Here is a 15,552-nt window from a genome sequence, read left to right as displayed (position 1 = left end):
ACACATCATTAACCCCAAATTTGTAAGAATTGCAAACACTTGTAAAGCTAACCAAAGTTATACAATTTTTCTAGAACAGGGGGAAATTTTAAATTTATATAGATGTACATACATTAATTTTTACTTCATAAGACTTCAGATATATACAAAAATAGACTTATGACAGTCATTTGGAAGCTAAACTTCTTTTAAGAAAAAAATTTTCAGAAAAATGTTGTAATAAAAACATTTTAAAATCATATATGCATATGTGTTTTATACTTTATAGATAATATAAGCATTATTAATATCTCTATATTAAGAGTCTATATGTATGCAAATATTAAAATTTTTGCACGGCTGGATATATAGCCCAGTGGTAAAGCACTTGCCCAGTACATAAGGCTTTGGCTTCAATCCTCAGCACTAAAAAAAAAATTTTGCTGTAAAATGTTTGGACTACTTGCAATGTTTTGACTACATCCATTGCTTTACTAATGAATGAATGTGCTTTGAGTCTGGTTTCCTACTGTCACTGTTACAACAAGTAGAATAAATTTTCAAGACTTTTCCTCACCACAGAATTTAATTTCACACACAAGTAATTAGAAGGATGCTGAGCTGAAATCTAAAGGCCAAAGCAGGTAGTCATTGACAAGTTACCTAACCCTCTGTACTCCTGTCTCTATTGCATATAAGGAAGGAAAATACACAGGAATGGATTCAAAGAAAAGAACCTTTTGCTTTTCAATGTCTTAGCTGGTGAGTTCCTTATCTCTCTTCCCATGTTCCATTCATTTGTTCATTTGTTCTTTCACTTTATTTATTCCTCAAATACTTATCAGATTCCTTCTTCCCTCTATGCCAGGAAGTTTTGTCATTTATTTAGTAATAATAATCATACTTATAACGTAGATTGTTATCAAACACTATATATTAGGTCGTCCAGCATTCAGAAGACTCATAATCCGATCATATGTAAGTCTATAAAGTCTACAGTAATTGTGGCTCACTCTGCTGTGGCGATCGCCATGGAGTAGCCGTACAGGTTGTGGACGTCATACTGCTTGCCCCAGTACTGTACTGCATCCATGCAGAGAGTCTTGGTAAAGAGATGCCCATCGAGGATTTCTGAAACAAAACATAAGTTAGCGAAAGCCTTAGATACACATTGCCTTTCCTACTTCTTGACTTTTATAAAACCTGAAAAGCCAGCTCCCCAAGGAAGGCATGTATTTTTGCCATTCTGTAAACAATCATGCTGCTTCACACTACCAAAAATCTACATGTTTGAGATGTATAAATAAATGTGGCAATCCACACACACACACATCCTCCCAGTTGGTTTCTCTTGTCACCAAAGTCAGGCACTGAGAAGCAAGAGAATTCAGCTAGACTGAAGAACCAATCGGAATTGTTTAAAACATTGAGTAGTCAAAAGAATTGAATTATTAAATCAAAACATAAATTTATTTGACTCTTTTCCCTTGGCCATGTTATAAAAAATGATTTCCAATCTTTATTTCATTCATCCATTCTCTGCTTCCATGCACCACTCTGGTTTAGATCTAAATTATCTCTGGATTTTAACTATTGCCATAGCTTTTTTTTTTTTTTTTTTTTTTTGGTATTAGGGATGGAACCCAGGGGCATTAAACCTCCAAGATACACCCCTAGCCATAATTTTTAGTCTTTTTATCTTTGAAATAGTCTCACTGAGTTGTGAAGGGCCTTGCTAAGTAGCTGAGGCTGTCCACAAACCGCGATCCTCTGGTCTCCGCCTCCTGAATGCTGGGATTATAAGTGTGCGCCACCATAGCTTTTTTTTAATTCTCTCTTTTTTAATGTTTTTAATACTGGAGATTAAACCAAGGGGTATTCTACCTTTGAGCTACACCTTTAGCCCTTTTTATTTTTATTTTTAAAACAAGGTCTTGCTAAGTTCTAAGGCTGGACTCAAAATTCAGTCTCCCAAGTGCTGTAATTACAGGTGGGTGCCACCACACTCAAGTAATAATAGATTCTTAATGCCCTGTTTGCTTCTTATTTATTTCAATTCATACTGTACATTAATTTCTGATTAGCACTTCTAAAATTATTTGCCTATCATACTTCCCTCCAACTGAAATAAAAAGCTTCTATATCCAAATGAATGAAGTGTTAAAAAAAAAAAACTGTCCAGCTCCAATCCACCTCCCTGAACATTTGATTCTGAACTCCTTGCCCCAACTTCCCCACCAGGCTGAAATCATCATAAGGTGTTGTAATCCCTGTAGCTTTATTTCTTTCTTAATCAAGATACAATTTGTCCTTGAGCTTGACTGAGGCCTTCTTCAAACTATAACCAGCACTGTTATTTCAAGACTAGATCCTGTAAGATAGTGTTGCTGGAAGTTCAATCAAGGCTCAGGAGCAACTCATTCACACATGCCATGGGCTCTGGCTTCCTTTCATTCTATGGCTCACATCTGTCCTTCATACTGTAGACATGATCTGACGTTTTCCACCTGAAGACCAAGCCCACTTGTTCGGTTGCTTTCTGGATTCTAGGGTTGCACATTCATGTCACAGAGTGATACAAGCTAACTCTGGCTTCTATATCCTCTCTCAACAGTTCCCTGGAGATAGTTTAGACTATAGGTATAAGGACTAGCTTGCCCCTTTTGAATTTATGCCCCTTTAGGAAATCATAGGGTATTTTCATCTTCTTGATACTTTCCATAAAATTTTTCTTTCCCTATTAAGATTTAAGTATGCGCTATCTTGCTAGATTGTCCATATCTATTCTTATGAAAGATATGGTATCAACTAAACATCACCAATTTAGCCAGGCTGACCACGAAGACTTACTTGGAGTGAACTGGGGATAATTGAGGTTATTATTGGAGCATCCTGAAACTGAACCATCAACAAAGTTGGAGACTTCATTCATATCCTACAAGACAAAAAGAAAAACCGATTAAGAAAAGTAACTTTCCCCATAACATTATATTGGTGCTGTCTTATTTTTTTAGGAATCAAATAAATTATTTCAGATTTTTTTAAAGAAAATAAATGGAACACGGAACAAAATAAATGTTTCTGTCTTTTCTACCTACTAAAGACTTGGTGGAAAAGATTCTTAGAATCCCTTTAAAATCATATATGTCTATAAACACTGAAAGTGAACAATTTCCAAATATATTAGACAAAATATTTCACATTTAGTGAGTATGTAGTACTGGGGATTTAACTCAGGTAAATTCTACCTATGAGCTATACCCCAACTCCTTTATATTTTATTTTATTTTAATACTAGGGATTGGGCCCAAAGGTGTTCTATCCTGGAACTCTATGTCAGCTCTATTTATATCCTCTTCAGCCCCATTTATGTCTCAGCCTCCCAAGAACTGGGATTACAAGTATATGCCATCATACCTACTTTGTTTTTTGTTTTGAAACAGGGTCTCTCTAAGTTGCTGAAGGTTTCCTTAAGTCGCTAAGGTTGGCCTCAAACCTGTGACCCTCCTGTCTCAGCCTCCCAGGTACTGGAATTGAATTACAGGTGTGAACCACCATGATCAGCAAAGATTTCAACTTGTATGATGCCATATATACCAACTTAGTCTTTATATACCCAAATGTAACTATGAATATGCACATATATATTTATATATTATACATATATATTTATAGATATATATACATATAGAGAGACATAGTATATGTGTGAATGAGTGTGTGTGTGTGTGTGTGTGTGTGTGTATGTGTGTGTGACAAAGCTGTGCAAATGAGAGACCTGGAAAGATGCATACCAAAATATTTATGCTAAATGTTTTTGTTTGCTATCATTTTATAGAATTTTGCTTTCATAATTTTAGCTGTCAATATTGCTTGAATTTTCTACAGTTATTTGAACATCAGCATAGTTGCATTTGTTCCCTCTAATTGGTCAAATATTATTTGACATTATATGACACATTTCTACTTACCATAGTCACAGGTACTTTGTCTTTGATAAGTTTGAAAATGAAAGAGCCTCTAACAGCCAATGCACCTTATGACAATGAAATGATCTTATAACCTATTTTGACATCAGTCTATTCATTTTTAGAAGGGAAGTCAGACTTAGGGGGAAAAAAGTTCAAGTTCCCTCTAGCTCTAACATGATTTTGACTCTTAAGATATGGGTTTTGGTAAAAAGTATTTGAATAGTTAGATAAGGGACTATTAATTCCATATCTATTTTCCTCTCCTTCTTCCTATGATTAATGACTCAAAGACAAAGACACAAATACAGTCTATCAGAATATTCATCACCTAAAAATCAAAATGTTAAGAACTCACAATCCATATTCCATCAAACTCCACTTGACTGTGGAAAAGCTCAAATTCCTGTGCCCACCAAACAGCACAGCTGGGATTAGTGTAATCAGGAAACACGGTTCTTCCAGGCCAGACCTGAAAGAAGAGAAAAAAAGTAAAGCACTGATGAATAAGCTAAATGAATATTGAATAAAATAAATAACATTGCAAAGACATTCCTAATATGATCATGGAGATAGAAGTGCCCAGTTAGGAAGGTGAACCACTGGGAATCCTGACAATTAATGTCAGGGGGATCAATTGGTCACTTGAGGTAGATTTTATTTTTAAAAAATAATGGTTAAATCTTTAATAAGTAAATCCATATATAAAGGTGCTAGATAACCTGCTAGTCATCAATTCTGGTTCAATCTTTCCCTATTACTTTCTCTATCCCCAAGTCAAAGAATAGTAGAGAATCATTCTGTGTAAGTGTAAACTGGCCCATTATAACCTGTGGGATTCTGGCAACATTTACTTTTCTCTAGTCCACCTAATTTCCCTTACAAACTATACTCTGAAAGGGTCTTCAAAGGTATTATAAGTTAACCATCAAATAACACCTTTATGAAAAACAAGCCAGGCGTGGTAGAGCACACTTCTAATCCTAGCATTTGGGAGGCTAAGACATGAGGATCAGGGTTCACGGACAGCCTCAGCCACTTAGTGAGGCCCTTTGCTACTCAATGAGACCCTGCTTCAAAATAAAGATTAAAAAATAGGGCTGGTGGTTGCTGGGCGTGATAGCACACACTTGGAATCCCTGAACTTGGGAGGTGGAGACAGGAGGATCGCTCAGGTTCGAAGCCAGCCTCGCTGGCTTAAGAGACCCTGTTTCCAAATAAAATATAAAATAGGTCTGGGAGTGTAGCCCGGAGGTAGAAGGGTTCCATCCCCAGTACCACCAAAAAATAATAATAAAAGAATAGGGCCGGGGGTGTAGCTTGGAGGTAGAATGCCCCTGGGTTCCATTTCCAGTACTGCAAAAAAAAAAAAAAAAGTAAAGAAAAACAAAGCCAAATAAATATTTAAGAAGTGGTAAAATGTATGATATACTGCAAAGAAAGTGAGTAAAAATGAGGTAGGAAACATTTCTATTGGATTTGCAAAATAGGAGACATCTGGTACATTTTTCAGGGCAAAGCTAGTAAAGTAAGTATGGGAGGAAGCACAGTCAACTTCAGTGGGGATGAGGTGAGACGTGGACACCGGTATGTGGCTCTTCTTTAATGGGACCTAGCTATAAAAGGCATGTAAGAGCAGAGTTGGCTAGGAGGTATTTAGGGATAAAAGGAGAAATGAAAGTATATCCCTGCATCTATAAGAGATCTGAAATTTACAAAAAAATCAAACACACACACACACACACCATCCCTCCACCAGCCTCAGCTTCCCCATTAAGTCACCTCGCCAATGAGTGGGTTCACTCCATCTGAATCATTCACCCATATCTTCATGGCTGAGCCCCTGTCATATGGGCCATAGGGATTAGTTGAAGGAGAGTTGTTGGAGATGGCTGGATCCTAAGAAGGGGAGAAAACACAGTGAAGAAAATAGGTTTAGACTGGATGAGCTGGAAGGACACTGGGAATTGGGGGACCACAAATAGAGGGGTAGATGTGTTGAAAAGGAAGAGCTAGTGTCTGCTTTGGGGAGAAAAGAGAAGGCAGCACATACCACTATGAGGACGAGCTTCTGGCCATTGTTGTGCAACTCCTTAACAAACTCAGGGAAGCCTTGAAAATTCACTGGATCATAAGTGAAGTCCTTCCTCTCATCCATATAGTCAATATCACCATGCTGAACATCCTGAAAAAAATACATGATGTCCACATATAGCACCTATGCATGTCAAAGTTAGTCTACCAAAGTACCATTGTTACTATGTGAGATAACTGTCAACTCTGCACTGGCTTTAAACTATTCTTAACCAATCTCTGACATCTAAGAGCTACTTTTCCCAGGGCAATTTTGAAAAAAAAAAAAAAAAACACCAAATGGATCATTATTTCCCTAAGTATTGCACCACCACTCCTGCAATCAGGTTTAGTGCATCATTCTGACAAATCACTGAGGCTATTAGAGTAAATTTTGCCCTATCCACAAGATAAAGTAGGAACTGAATTATCTCTTCTTCCACTTCTTTCTCATTTTACTACCATTGTTTCAATACTTTGGTGTTTATTCTTTTTTTTTTTTTTTGGTGGTGGTGGTGGTACTGAGGGTGGAACCCAGGGGCTTTTCTACCTCCCGGCTATACTCCCAGACCTATTTTATACTTTATTTGGAAACAGGGTCTCACTAAGTTTCAAGCCTCACTAAGTAGCTGAGGCTGGCTTCGAATCCATGCAATCCTCCTGTATCAGCCTCCCAAGCATGGAGATTACAAGCGTGCGCCACCACACTTTAGCATGTTTATTCCTTTCTAAATTTACTATCTGAAGATACTGGAGCTAGAATAAAATCTACCTTTTGGGGGGTTACTGGAGTTTTTGAACCAGCAGCATTCTACCACAAAGCTATGCCATGCCCCCAACTATTTTTATTATTTTTTTGAAACAGTATCTCCCTAGGTTGCTGAGAGTCTCACTATGTTGCTAAGGCTGGTCTCAAACCTGTGATCATCCTGTCTCAGCCTGCCAAATACTGGGATTACAGGTGTGCATCACCATGCCTGGCTTAGAATGAAATCTACTCTTGATCTAAGGCCCAGATGTCTGTTTCCAGAGAGTGGGGCAGAAAATAGAAGAGAATTATTCTAGAGATTTTTCCTTTTGCACCCTTTCTGAAACCTCATTCTTCATTGTTACCCCCACCCCAATAACAGGCACATTCAAATTTAGCCATTCAAAGCATAAAACCAGTTTATCAAATGCATGAACTACATCCTTCTGTCCACTTTAACTTGTCAGAAAGTGACACCTGTGCTCAGTGCATTAGGAGTTCTGGGTTCCAGGTCTCCATACCTTCTCACATTTCACTCCTCTTTCTGCCAGTCAGAGTCAGATTCTTTCTTTCCCAAGATCACTTAGGAAGGAAATGTCTGCCTATACATACAAAGAGTGACATAAAAAGCAGAGAGCCACTCTGATGTTCTAATTCTGAGCTTGAAAACCAGTGACTCTAGTTTTTAATAGTAAATGGGGTTTATAATCATAAAAAGATTATAATACTAAAAAAACAGACTTTTGAGATAACTAGAGATGGTCTTGACCATTGGACCTGCCATAAAAGACTTCACTACACAGCAGTTCTTATAATGGTTGTTGGGCTTATGGCCCTTTACCTCACTTCTGCCTCTGAGATTTCATCTGCTATTCCCAATTCAGCCTCATCTCCACGTGTATAAAACCACTGAGGGATACAGAATGAAGAACAGGGGAACATACTCCTATTTGATCTGATATTTTAGGCTAAAATGGAGAGTAGGTTCATCTATACAAATGTCTTCAGCCACTTTCATTTTTTTCTTTCCCCTCATAGTCCTAGGCTTTTTGAATCTCAATTCTGTTCAGCACTATCTCTTACATTTCACTTTATGGACTTTCTTAACCCCAGTTTCAAAATATCTGCTGAAGCTCTGCTTCAAATACAAAATGACCACACTAACGTCGTGGCGCACGCTTGCAATCCCCGTGCTTGGGAGGCGGAGACAGGAGGATCACACAGGTTCGAAGCCAGCCGCGCTGGCGTAAGAGACCCTGTTTCAAAAATATAAAATAGGTCTGGGAGTGTAGCCCGGCGGTAGAAGCGCTTCCAGGAACCCCAGTACCACCAAAAAAAAAAAAAAAATGACCACACTACACAGAAAGGCAAACTATTTATTGCCAACTCACCAGCAATCAAAACACCAATGGAAAAAAGAAACAGATGGACCTAAAACTTGTCATCTAGCAAGTGTTAGGTTCATCTGTTTCTAATTCCATTTAATTACATAATACCAGTACTGTCACCAACTAACTGTGATCTTAATCAAGCTATTACCCCCAACAAGGACCTAGTTTCTCATCTGTGCAAAAGAGATGCTAACCTAAATGTCTTGGGGCTACATCCAGTAGTATATTTCTTTTAGTCTAAGTATTTGAGGCATAAAATTACTGATTTTCTTCAATTTTCCCTTAAAATATGAGAAAGGGACAGGAAGACTAGAGATCTGTATTATTGCCAGACAATAAGCCTAACAATCAAGCATAGACCAGAATGCTAGAGGAATTTCTAAAGACATGTTATCACTCTTGATCAGTTCCTACCGTGAAACTTTTGAGTCACAACAGTCCAAACAAGAGCATATCTATAGCAAGTAAATCTACACTGAGATGTATTAAAATGCTACAATCCAGCTGGGCCTGGTGGTGCACACTTGTAATCCCCACGCTTGGGGGGCAGATACAGGAGAATCGTGCAGGTTCAAAGCCAGCCTCGCTGGCTTAAGAGACCCTGTTTCCAAATAAAATATATTTTTTAAAAATAGGTCTGGGAGTGTAGCCCGGAGGTAGAAGGGTACCATCCCCAGTATCACCAAAATGCTACAATCCAAGCTTGAGAGGGAATTAACTTGAGAACTAAAATTAAAATACACTATGTAAACTATAGTCAATGAAAAAAGCATTAGAGGAATTTACTGATGAAACATGCAATAAAATCAGAGGCAAAACAGGCCACCTCCTTACCCATAATGGTGGTCCCATTGAAAAGAACTTGGGTTCCTGAAAAAGTGACTGGTCCAACAAAAAGTCTAGCATTCTAAATACATAAAGATCCTTTTCTTTTTAACCAAAAAGAGCTCAGAAAGTATGAGCAATTGTTCTTAGTCTTCAAGGTTATCTCTTTATTTTGAGAGAATTGTTTCAAGCCTCACTTACATAAGGAAGTCGTGCTGCCCTGTTTCTCTCCCAGACCTCTTTCATGTTACTTAGGGTTCCATAGTCATACCGACTGAGTTGGAATCCAAGTGCCCAGTATGAAGGTAAGGTTGGCCGTCCAATGAGCTAAAAGGAATATGTGAAACAAAAGTTAGTAGAATTCCCATTTAATAAAACTCCTTCTAAATACTGGGGTGGGCAGGCAAGTTGGTTGGTGGGTTCATTGGTTGATTGCTTTTGACCAAGATGCCCCAAGAACCTGAGATCAAGCAATCCTTCTGCCTCAAGAGGTATGTGGATATCTCTGAATCTAAGAGTTTCTTTTGAGGCACAAAACATAGTCCATTTTCCAATATTGTACTGATTATTTAGTGTGAGAGTATTATCTTATTTTTATAGGCCATTTATTAATCATTGAGGGTAGGGCCCTGTTTGGGATATCTTTATATTCTCTCACCTTTTTATACCATATCAATGTTATAAAGTTTCCATTGCATATAAACTTTAATGTCTCATGTGTATTATTTAATGAAATCTGCTCTTTAATATCTCAAATTTATAATAGCAGATTTTTGTTGGTAACACTTGTGTATTAAATTTACTTTTCCTAAATATTTGCTGTGTGAAATATCCTAAGTCCTATAATATCCACAAGGTTACCTCTAGATATTCTTTCTTGTGGTGCACTGTAATCATACATATTAATGAAGTACAAGATGGTAGAGGCTTACATGCACACATCACTCATTTAGCCCTTCCCCAATACCCTCCCCATTTTTCCCCTCTCTCTCCTTCTCATGTTTGGCTTAGTGGTTGACTTTGATATGTTTGTGAATATACATCATGTACATTAGGAAATTTCCAACAACAAATGCTGGTGAAGATGTGGAAAAGTAGGAACTCTAATACATTGTTGGTGGGATTGAAAATTAGTGCAACCACTTTGGAAAACAGTATGGAAGATCCTCAGAAGAATGGGAATGAACCTACCATATGATCCAGCAGTACCACTTCTGGGTATTTATCCAAAAGAATGGGAACCATACTACCAAACTAATGCATGTTTATCTATTTTCATAGCTGCACAATTCACAGTTGTCAAACTGTGGAACCAGACAAGATGTCCATCAGCAGATGAATGTATTACAAAACTGTGGGATATGTACACAATGGAATTTTACTCCGCCATAATGAAGAACAAAATTTTCCATTGTCAGTTAGAAAAAGTAAAGAAATCGTATGCTTTTCCTAATATGCAGAAGCAGGGAGAAAAAAAGGTCATAGAAGGAACTCTAGAGGAAGAAGAGAGAAATTACCTCTAGATATTCTTGAACAACTTGCTCTGGTGTGTTTCCCAAGAACACATAGAAATCAAAAATACCCCCGATTGTGCGATAAGTGATTGCTGGAGCAGGCTGGAGCTCAACCTCTAAAAATATTGAAAAGAAATAAAATAAAAATTATAATTTATTCTAGAGTATAACCACTAAGCACCTCACTGTCTGAACATTAATAAAATGACCTTGAGGCTTTAAATTTTGCATAGGAAAGAACAAACTCTGATTAGGAGACGCCATCCTCACTGCACATGGGAGCGAAAGCATTTGTTGGCTATCAGACTTCAGTAAGAGGTGACTGAATATGGCAGCTCTGTGTGCCAGGACCCAGGTCTGATTAAAGTAACCAGAATAGTAAAGGGGTCTAGAATAAGCCACCTTGGCTTAAAAAATCATTTTGGGCTGAAAGCATTTGTTATTGATATCCCTGATTTGCCTAAGAGTAGAGCCTCTCAGAAAAACTCAATTCTGAGGGACAGTAAGCATCAGTAGACACTGTTACAAGACTATCACTTCTATCACTTATTCTCCTAAAGGCCCATTTATCTTTTCAAAAAAATCATGTGTTCTATCATAAGTATCTTTCTCTCTTTCTCTTATAAGATGGTATATAAGCCCCAAATTCTTATCATTCATTTCTGTTTTTATCCCTAAGCACCCTTGTGTGTATGCTCATTACACACATAAATAAACTCATCTTTTCCTTGCTGATCAGTTTAATTTGCAGGCCCCCAATAATTAAATCTAAAAATATAGAGGGAAAACTTTTTCACTCTGACTTTCACAACTACAGAACATATTGCCCTTACTCTCACCCTATAATTATTTAAAGAATATAATCCAGGTGAACAACCTGAGTAAATCTCACAAAAAGCAAAAGTTAAACTAAACAAAGTCAGAACAACTTGCTCTGGTGTGTTTATTATATCATAAGTTCAAAATACCTTTAAGCTCCAATCACCATGCTCGAAGTTATCTTTTAGCCCTGGTTTGCATCTAGGGATAACAGGCCTCAGGATCTATTGATGCACTCTCTGGTCATAGGAAAACTCATACAAAGTAATAGGGTCTGGTGGCTTCACCACTGTGACTTAGCTTGGTTTCTGGTTTCTTTAGACTATAACTGTACAGACCATTCTTAGGGGCTATTCAGTCTATTCTAAGAATATTAGGTGTCCTAGAATCATTTTAGATCATCTAGACTGTTTCTCAAACTATATATATATAGTGAAAAAAATCATATCTTTCTTTTAAGTTTAATAAATTCTCAATTCACTACAAACTGATGCTTTCATAAAAGAATATAAAAATTAATTATATTAAAAAGTTTATCCATGCACTTTGATGGTATAGCAATCATTTCAGCTTTTATACTCATCTTACCATGGACCTGAAATAATTTGTAAACCATGCATGAACCCCACTTGAAGAACCAAAGATTCTCAGTTAAGAACAGGATAAAGATCAGCCATCAACATCAGGAGATGTTATTACATCTCCTTTTCCCATGTTGTGATTCTATTGGAGCTACTCCTAAAGTCCACTGAATGAAAGGTTCAGGTAAAAGAAAAACCAATGAGTAGAAATTGTTTCAGAGTAGATTATACTCTGATTAGATTATTTCTTCTAACTCTAAAATATAAAATGAACCAAAAAGGCAACCAGATTCAGAGAAATGAGGGTCTAGGAAATAATCTCCTACTATGGCTACCATGTAGTCAACAGGTCAACATAAGGTAGGAATAAAATAATAGAGAATATATAAGGCCCTAAGCTATGGATCATATGGCTCATCATTCTTAATGCAATTAATTACTGTTATCATAGTGCTATAATAAAGGGACTAAAAATAATTCTTGAGTGTTTGTTTATTCATGAATATCCTCTAGTCCTTTACCCATGGCATTGCTGTTCATAAGAAATACTCCAAAGGATGATCCACTAGCATCTTCAAGGCACAGGAAAAATGTTTGAGTACCATACAAGTTATTTCCTTCCTGCAAAAAGATAATTAAACACCAAAAATTAACAACCCAGAATCCTGAACATCACATTGCTGCACTGACTTGGCAGATCAGTCATAACCATGTGATGAAACTCATGGTCAATAAAAACACAAATAAATTTAAAAATATAGGGTCTTGTTGTCAACCAAGTGAATTAGTGTTTTCTTATATAATGAGCCAGCTGTGACCATTCTCTAATAAGGATATGGAGATTGTGATATTTGTTACAAGGTAGAAGGATAATAATACTGAAGGCATAATTCAAAGAAGCTCTCCTTCCAAAGAGGCCTGCCGTGACCTGGTCTGCAAAAGTTCTATCAAGTCATCATATGGATCGACAACTAGATGGGGCTCTAATCTAGACTAGTTTTCTAGATTCCAGATCAGGAAATACCAATCTATACTGCATCTAGACCAATTACAAGATAATTCCCAGGAGTGGAAGCAGATGCTGCTATTCTTTTAAATTTCTCCAGGTAATGACAATGTCATCGCATCTGAGAATCACTGCTGTGAGAGCACTGTTTCTCAAAGTTTGATGTGCATATGCTTTAGCCAAACATGGATTCTAATTCAACATGTGGTGAGAGGGACTGAAAGCCAGCATCCCTCACATGCCCTCAACATGTGGTGAGAGGGACTGAAAGCCAGCATCCCTCACATGCCCACACCTGTGCTGCACCCTGAGCAGCGAGGATCTGCAGGTCCTTGATCAGCTGATCATCACTAGATATTCCTAGATGAGCTGCTCTGATTCAATACCTTTTCTGATTTTTTTCTTCTTCTTTGTTACTGAGGATTGAATTCAGGGGTATTCTATGTCCAAGATAAACCCCCAGCACTTTTTTTTTAATTTTTAAAAAGGTCCTCACTAAGTTGTTGAGGGTCTTGCTAAATTATTGAACCTGGCCTCAAACCTGAGATCCTCCTGTCTCAGCCTCTCAAATACCAGGATTACAGGTATGCACCCCCACAACTGGCTAGTTTTCTGCTTTTCTGATGGGCATTTGTGTAGTCAGGAAGATAACTGTTAGGTGAGACAGAGTAGATATTAGATCCTTTCTCTGACATGCAAACTATTTTACGGTGGGCTTCTCTCTGGGTCTCATTTCTGCCTGTTAAATGAAGAATTATTATTATTTTATCGGTTCTTCTGCTAAATAAGGATAACATATAAAAATAGTTACTTAATAAATTACTGATTTGATCTCCTGTCATCTAGCCATTAGTTCTATTCTTTAAAGGAAGCTCCTAAACCATATATAAAATGTTTCTAAGCTTGGAAAATGATGTTGCCTCAAGGTTTAACAGACAAAACAACAAACACAGAAACAGAATAAAACAAAATAGTAGAAAATTTTTCAAAACTATCTATTCTTTCACTATCCCAATCATTCCTTATACAAATATGTTCATTCATTGCTTTGGCTAGGACTTGATTCTATTTCACTAAAAAATCTTGTAAGTCAGTGACTTTTTTAAAGGTTAACCTAAAAATAGATCATAATAAACTATTATTTTGACTACAGAGAGATAGTAATAACATTTTTCCACAGCTGGTTAGTTCAAAGAGAAAAGCTAATTTAAAGTAGTTGGCATGTACTGAGCACTTTCTATGTGGTATTCTTCTAGATACTTTACAGATATGGATTCATTTCATCCTCACCACAAACCCTATAAGTGTTTTACATCCATGTTATCAAAGAGGAACAAAAGATAGGAAGAGGTTAAGTAATTTGCCCAGAATCACATAATGGGTTCAGATTGAAGTAGTCTAGCCACAGAATCTTGCCCCTTGCTGCTATAATGTACTACTATAAGTGGCCTTCAAAAATGAGACTATAATTGGGCCTGGTGGCACATGCTCTTAATCCCAGCATTCGGGAGGCAGAGACTGGAGGATCGTGGTTCAATGACAGCTCAGCTACTTAGCAAGGCCCTTCGCAACTCAGTGAGACCCTGTTTCAAAAATGTAAAAATGACTAAAATATAGGACTGGGGCTGTAGCTTGGAGGTAGAATGCCCCTGGGTTCCATCCCCAGTACTGAAAAAAAAATGAGACTATAATATTGTGTAGAAAGGGACCCATCCTGAAAGCTTACTTCATTGGGGGTTGTGTCCCTGTTAAATATGGGCCAGCTCTTCCAATTCATGTCATGCCGGTACTGCTGATGTACATGTTCTCCCAGACCATACACATTAGCACTGGGCAGGCGGATGGAGAGCTGCAGGAACTGGTCTGCAAACAGGAGGGGCCCGATGCTTGAGTCGAACCTAGACACAGGTGGGAAACATGGGAATGGGCGATCAAGTGAAGTAGAGAGAACATACCTGCTTAGAAAAGTGTTTGTTACATCTCCATGACCAATAGTCTCTACTGAATCAGTCCCATTTGCCCTTGAGTGACATTTTACCATAGATACCAAGAGATTAGGACTCCTCTAGGAAAGGTACCATGTGGCACACTTCTTACATTTGTCCCCCAGGCACCCAACACATGATCAGGATACGATTCAGTAAATACTTACTGGTGGTAAGGTGGATAGATAAATGGAGGAAAGAAAGAGAAAAATATAGAGAAAAATGACTATACAAACTGAAGGGAAAAGGAAAGGAAAGCTACACACACACACACACACACACACACACACACACGAGGCATGATTTGGTCCTCCAGGAATAGTGTTGAAATGCCCCCTTCCTCCAGCTTCCAGATTTCCTTTCATCATAAATCTCCTATTCTCATCACCACTATATCAATTTCCAAAACTTACAAAACACGACTGTTGCTTCTTCTGGTCACTTTGATGCTAAATGGCTGTTTGGAGACCTCAACTTCGTAGTTCAAGGAAGTGGCAGCATTTCCAGTGAAGGGCTGCACATGTTCATGGGGCACTTCATACCTGTCCTTGGTTTGGTCAGTCAACTATAACAGACATATGAGTAGAAAGAAAGCAAAATGAAAACGCTTCTGATTCTCAAAAATAGAAGTGCTTCCCAGTATCAGTGATAATGGCACTAGAA

The 15,552-nt window shown here is 37.7% G+C and overlaps 1 protein-coding gene across 1 annotated transcript in view; it reads right to left on the bottom strand.

Moving 5' to 3' along the window:
* MGAM (maltase-glucoamylase) overlaps nt 1–15,552 on the bottom strand; it is a gene marked incomplete at both ends in the record, with an annotated part of 169,693 nt that overhangs the window by 133,384 nt on the left and 20,757 nt on the right. The window contains 10 exons of the mRNA XM_080701254.1: nt 993–1,110; nt 2,830–2,914; nt 4,306–4,419; nt 5,730–5,846; nt 6,001–6,132; nt 9,186–9,311; nt 10,502–10,614; nt 12,420–12,519; nt 14,631–14,802; nt 15,303–15,454. Coding sequence (XP_080557380.1) covers nt 993–1,110; nt 2,830–2,914; nt 4,306–4,419; nt 5,730–5,846; nt 6,001–6,132; nt 9,186–9,311; nt 10,502–10,614; nt 12,420–12,519; nt 14,631–14,802; nt 15,303–15,454 — 1,229 coding nt within the window. The remainder of the gene's footprint in view (nt 1–992; nt 1,111–2,829; nt 2,915–4,305; nt 4,420–5,729; nt 5,847–6,000; nt 6,133–9,185; nt 9,312–10,501; nt 10,615–12,419; nt 12,520–14,630; nt 14,803–15,302; nt 15,455–15,552) is intronic.

This window comes from Muscardinus avellanarius (genome assembly GCF_963383645.1).
Source record: "Muscardinus avellanarius genome assembly, chromosome: 9".
In the NCBI taxonomy this organism is placed as follows: Eukaryota; Metazoa; Chordata; class Mammalia; order Rodentia; family Gliridae; genus Muscardinus; species Muscardinus avellanarius.
The sequence above is the reverse complement of the archived record's forward strand: the minus strand, read 5'-3'. Positions and strand labels throughout refer to the sequence as shown.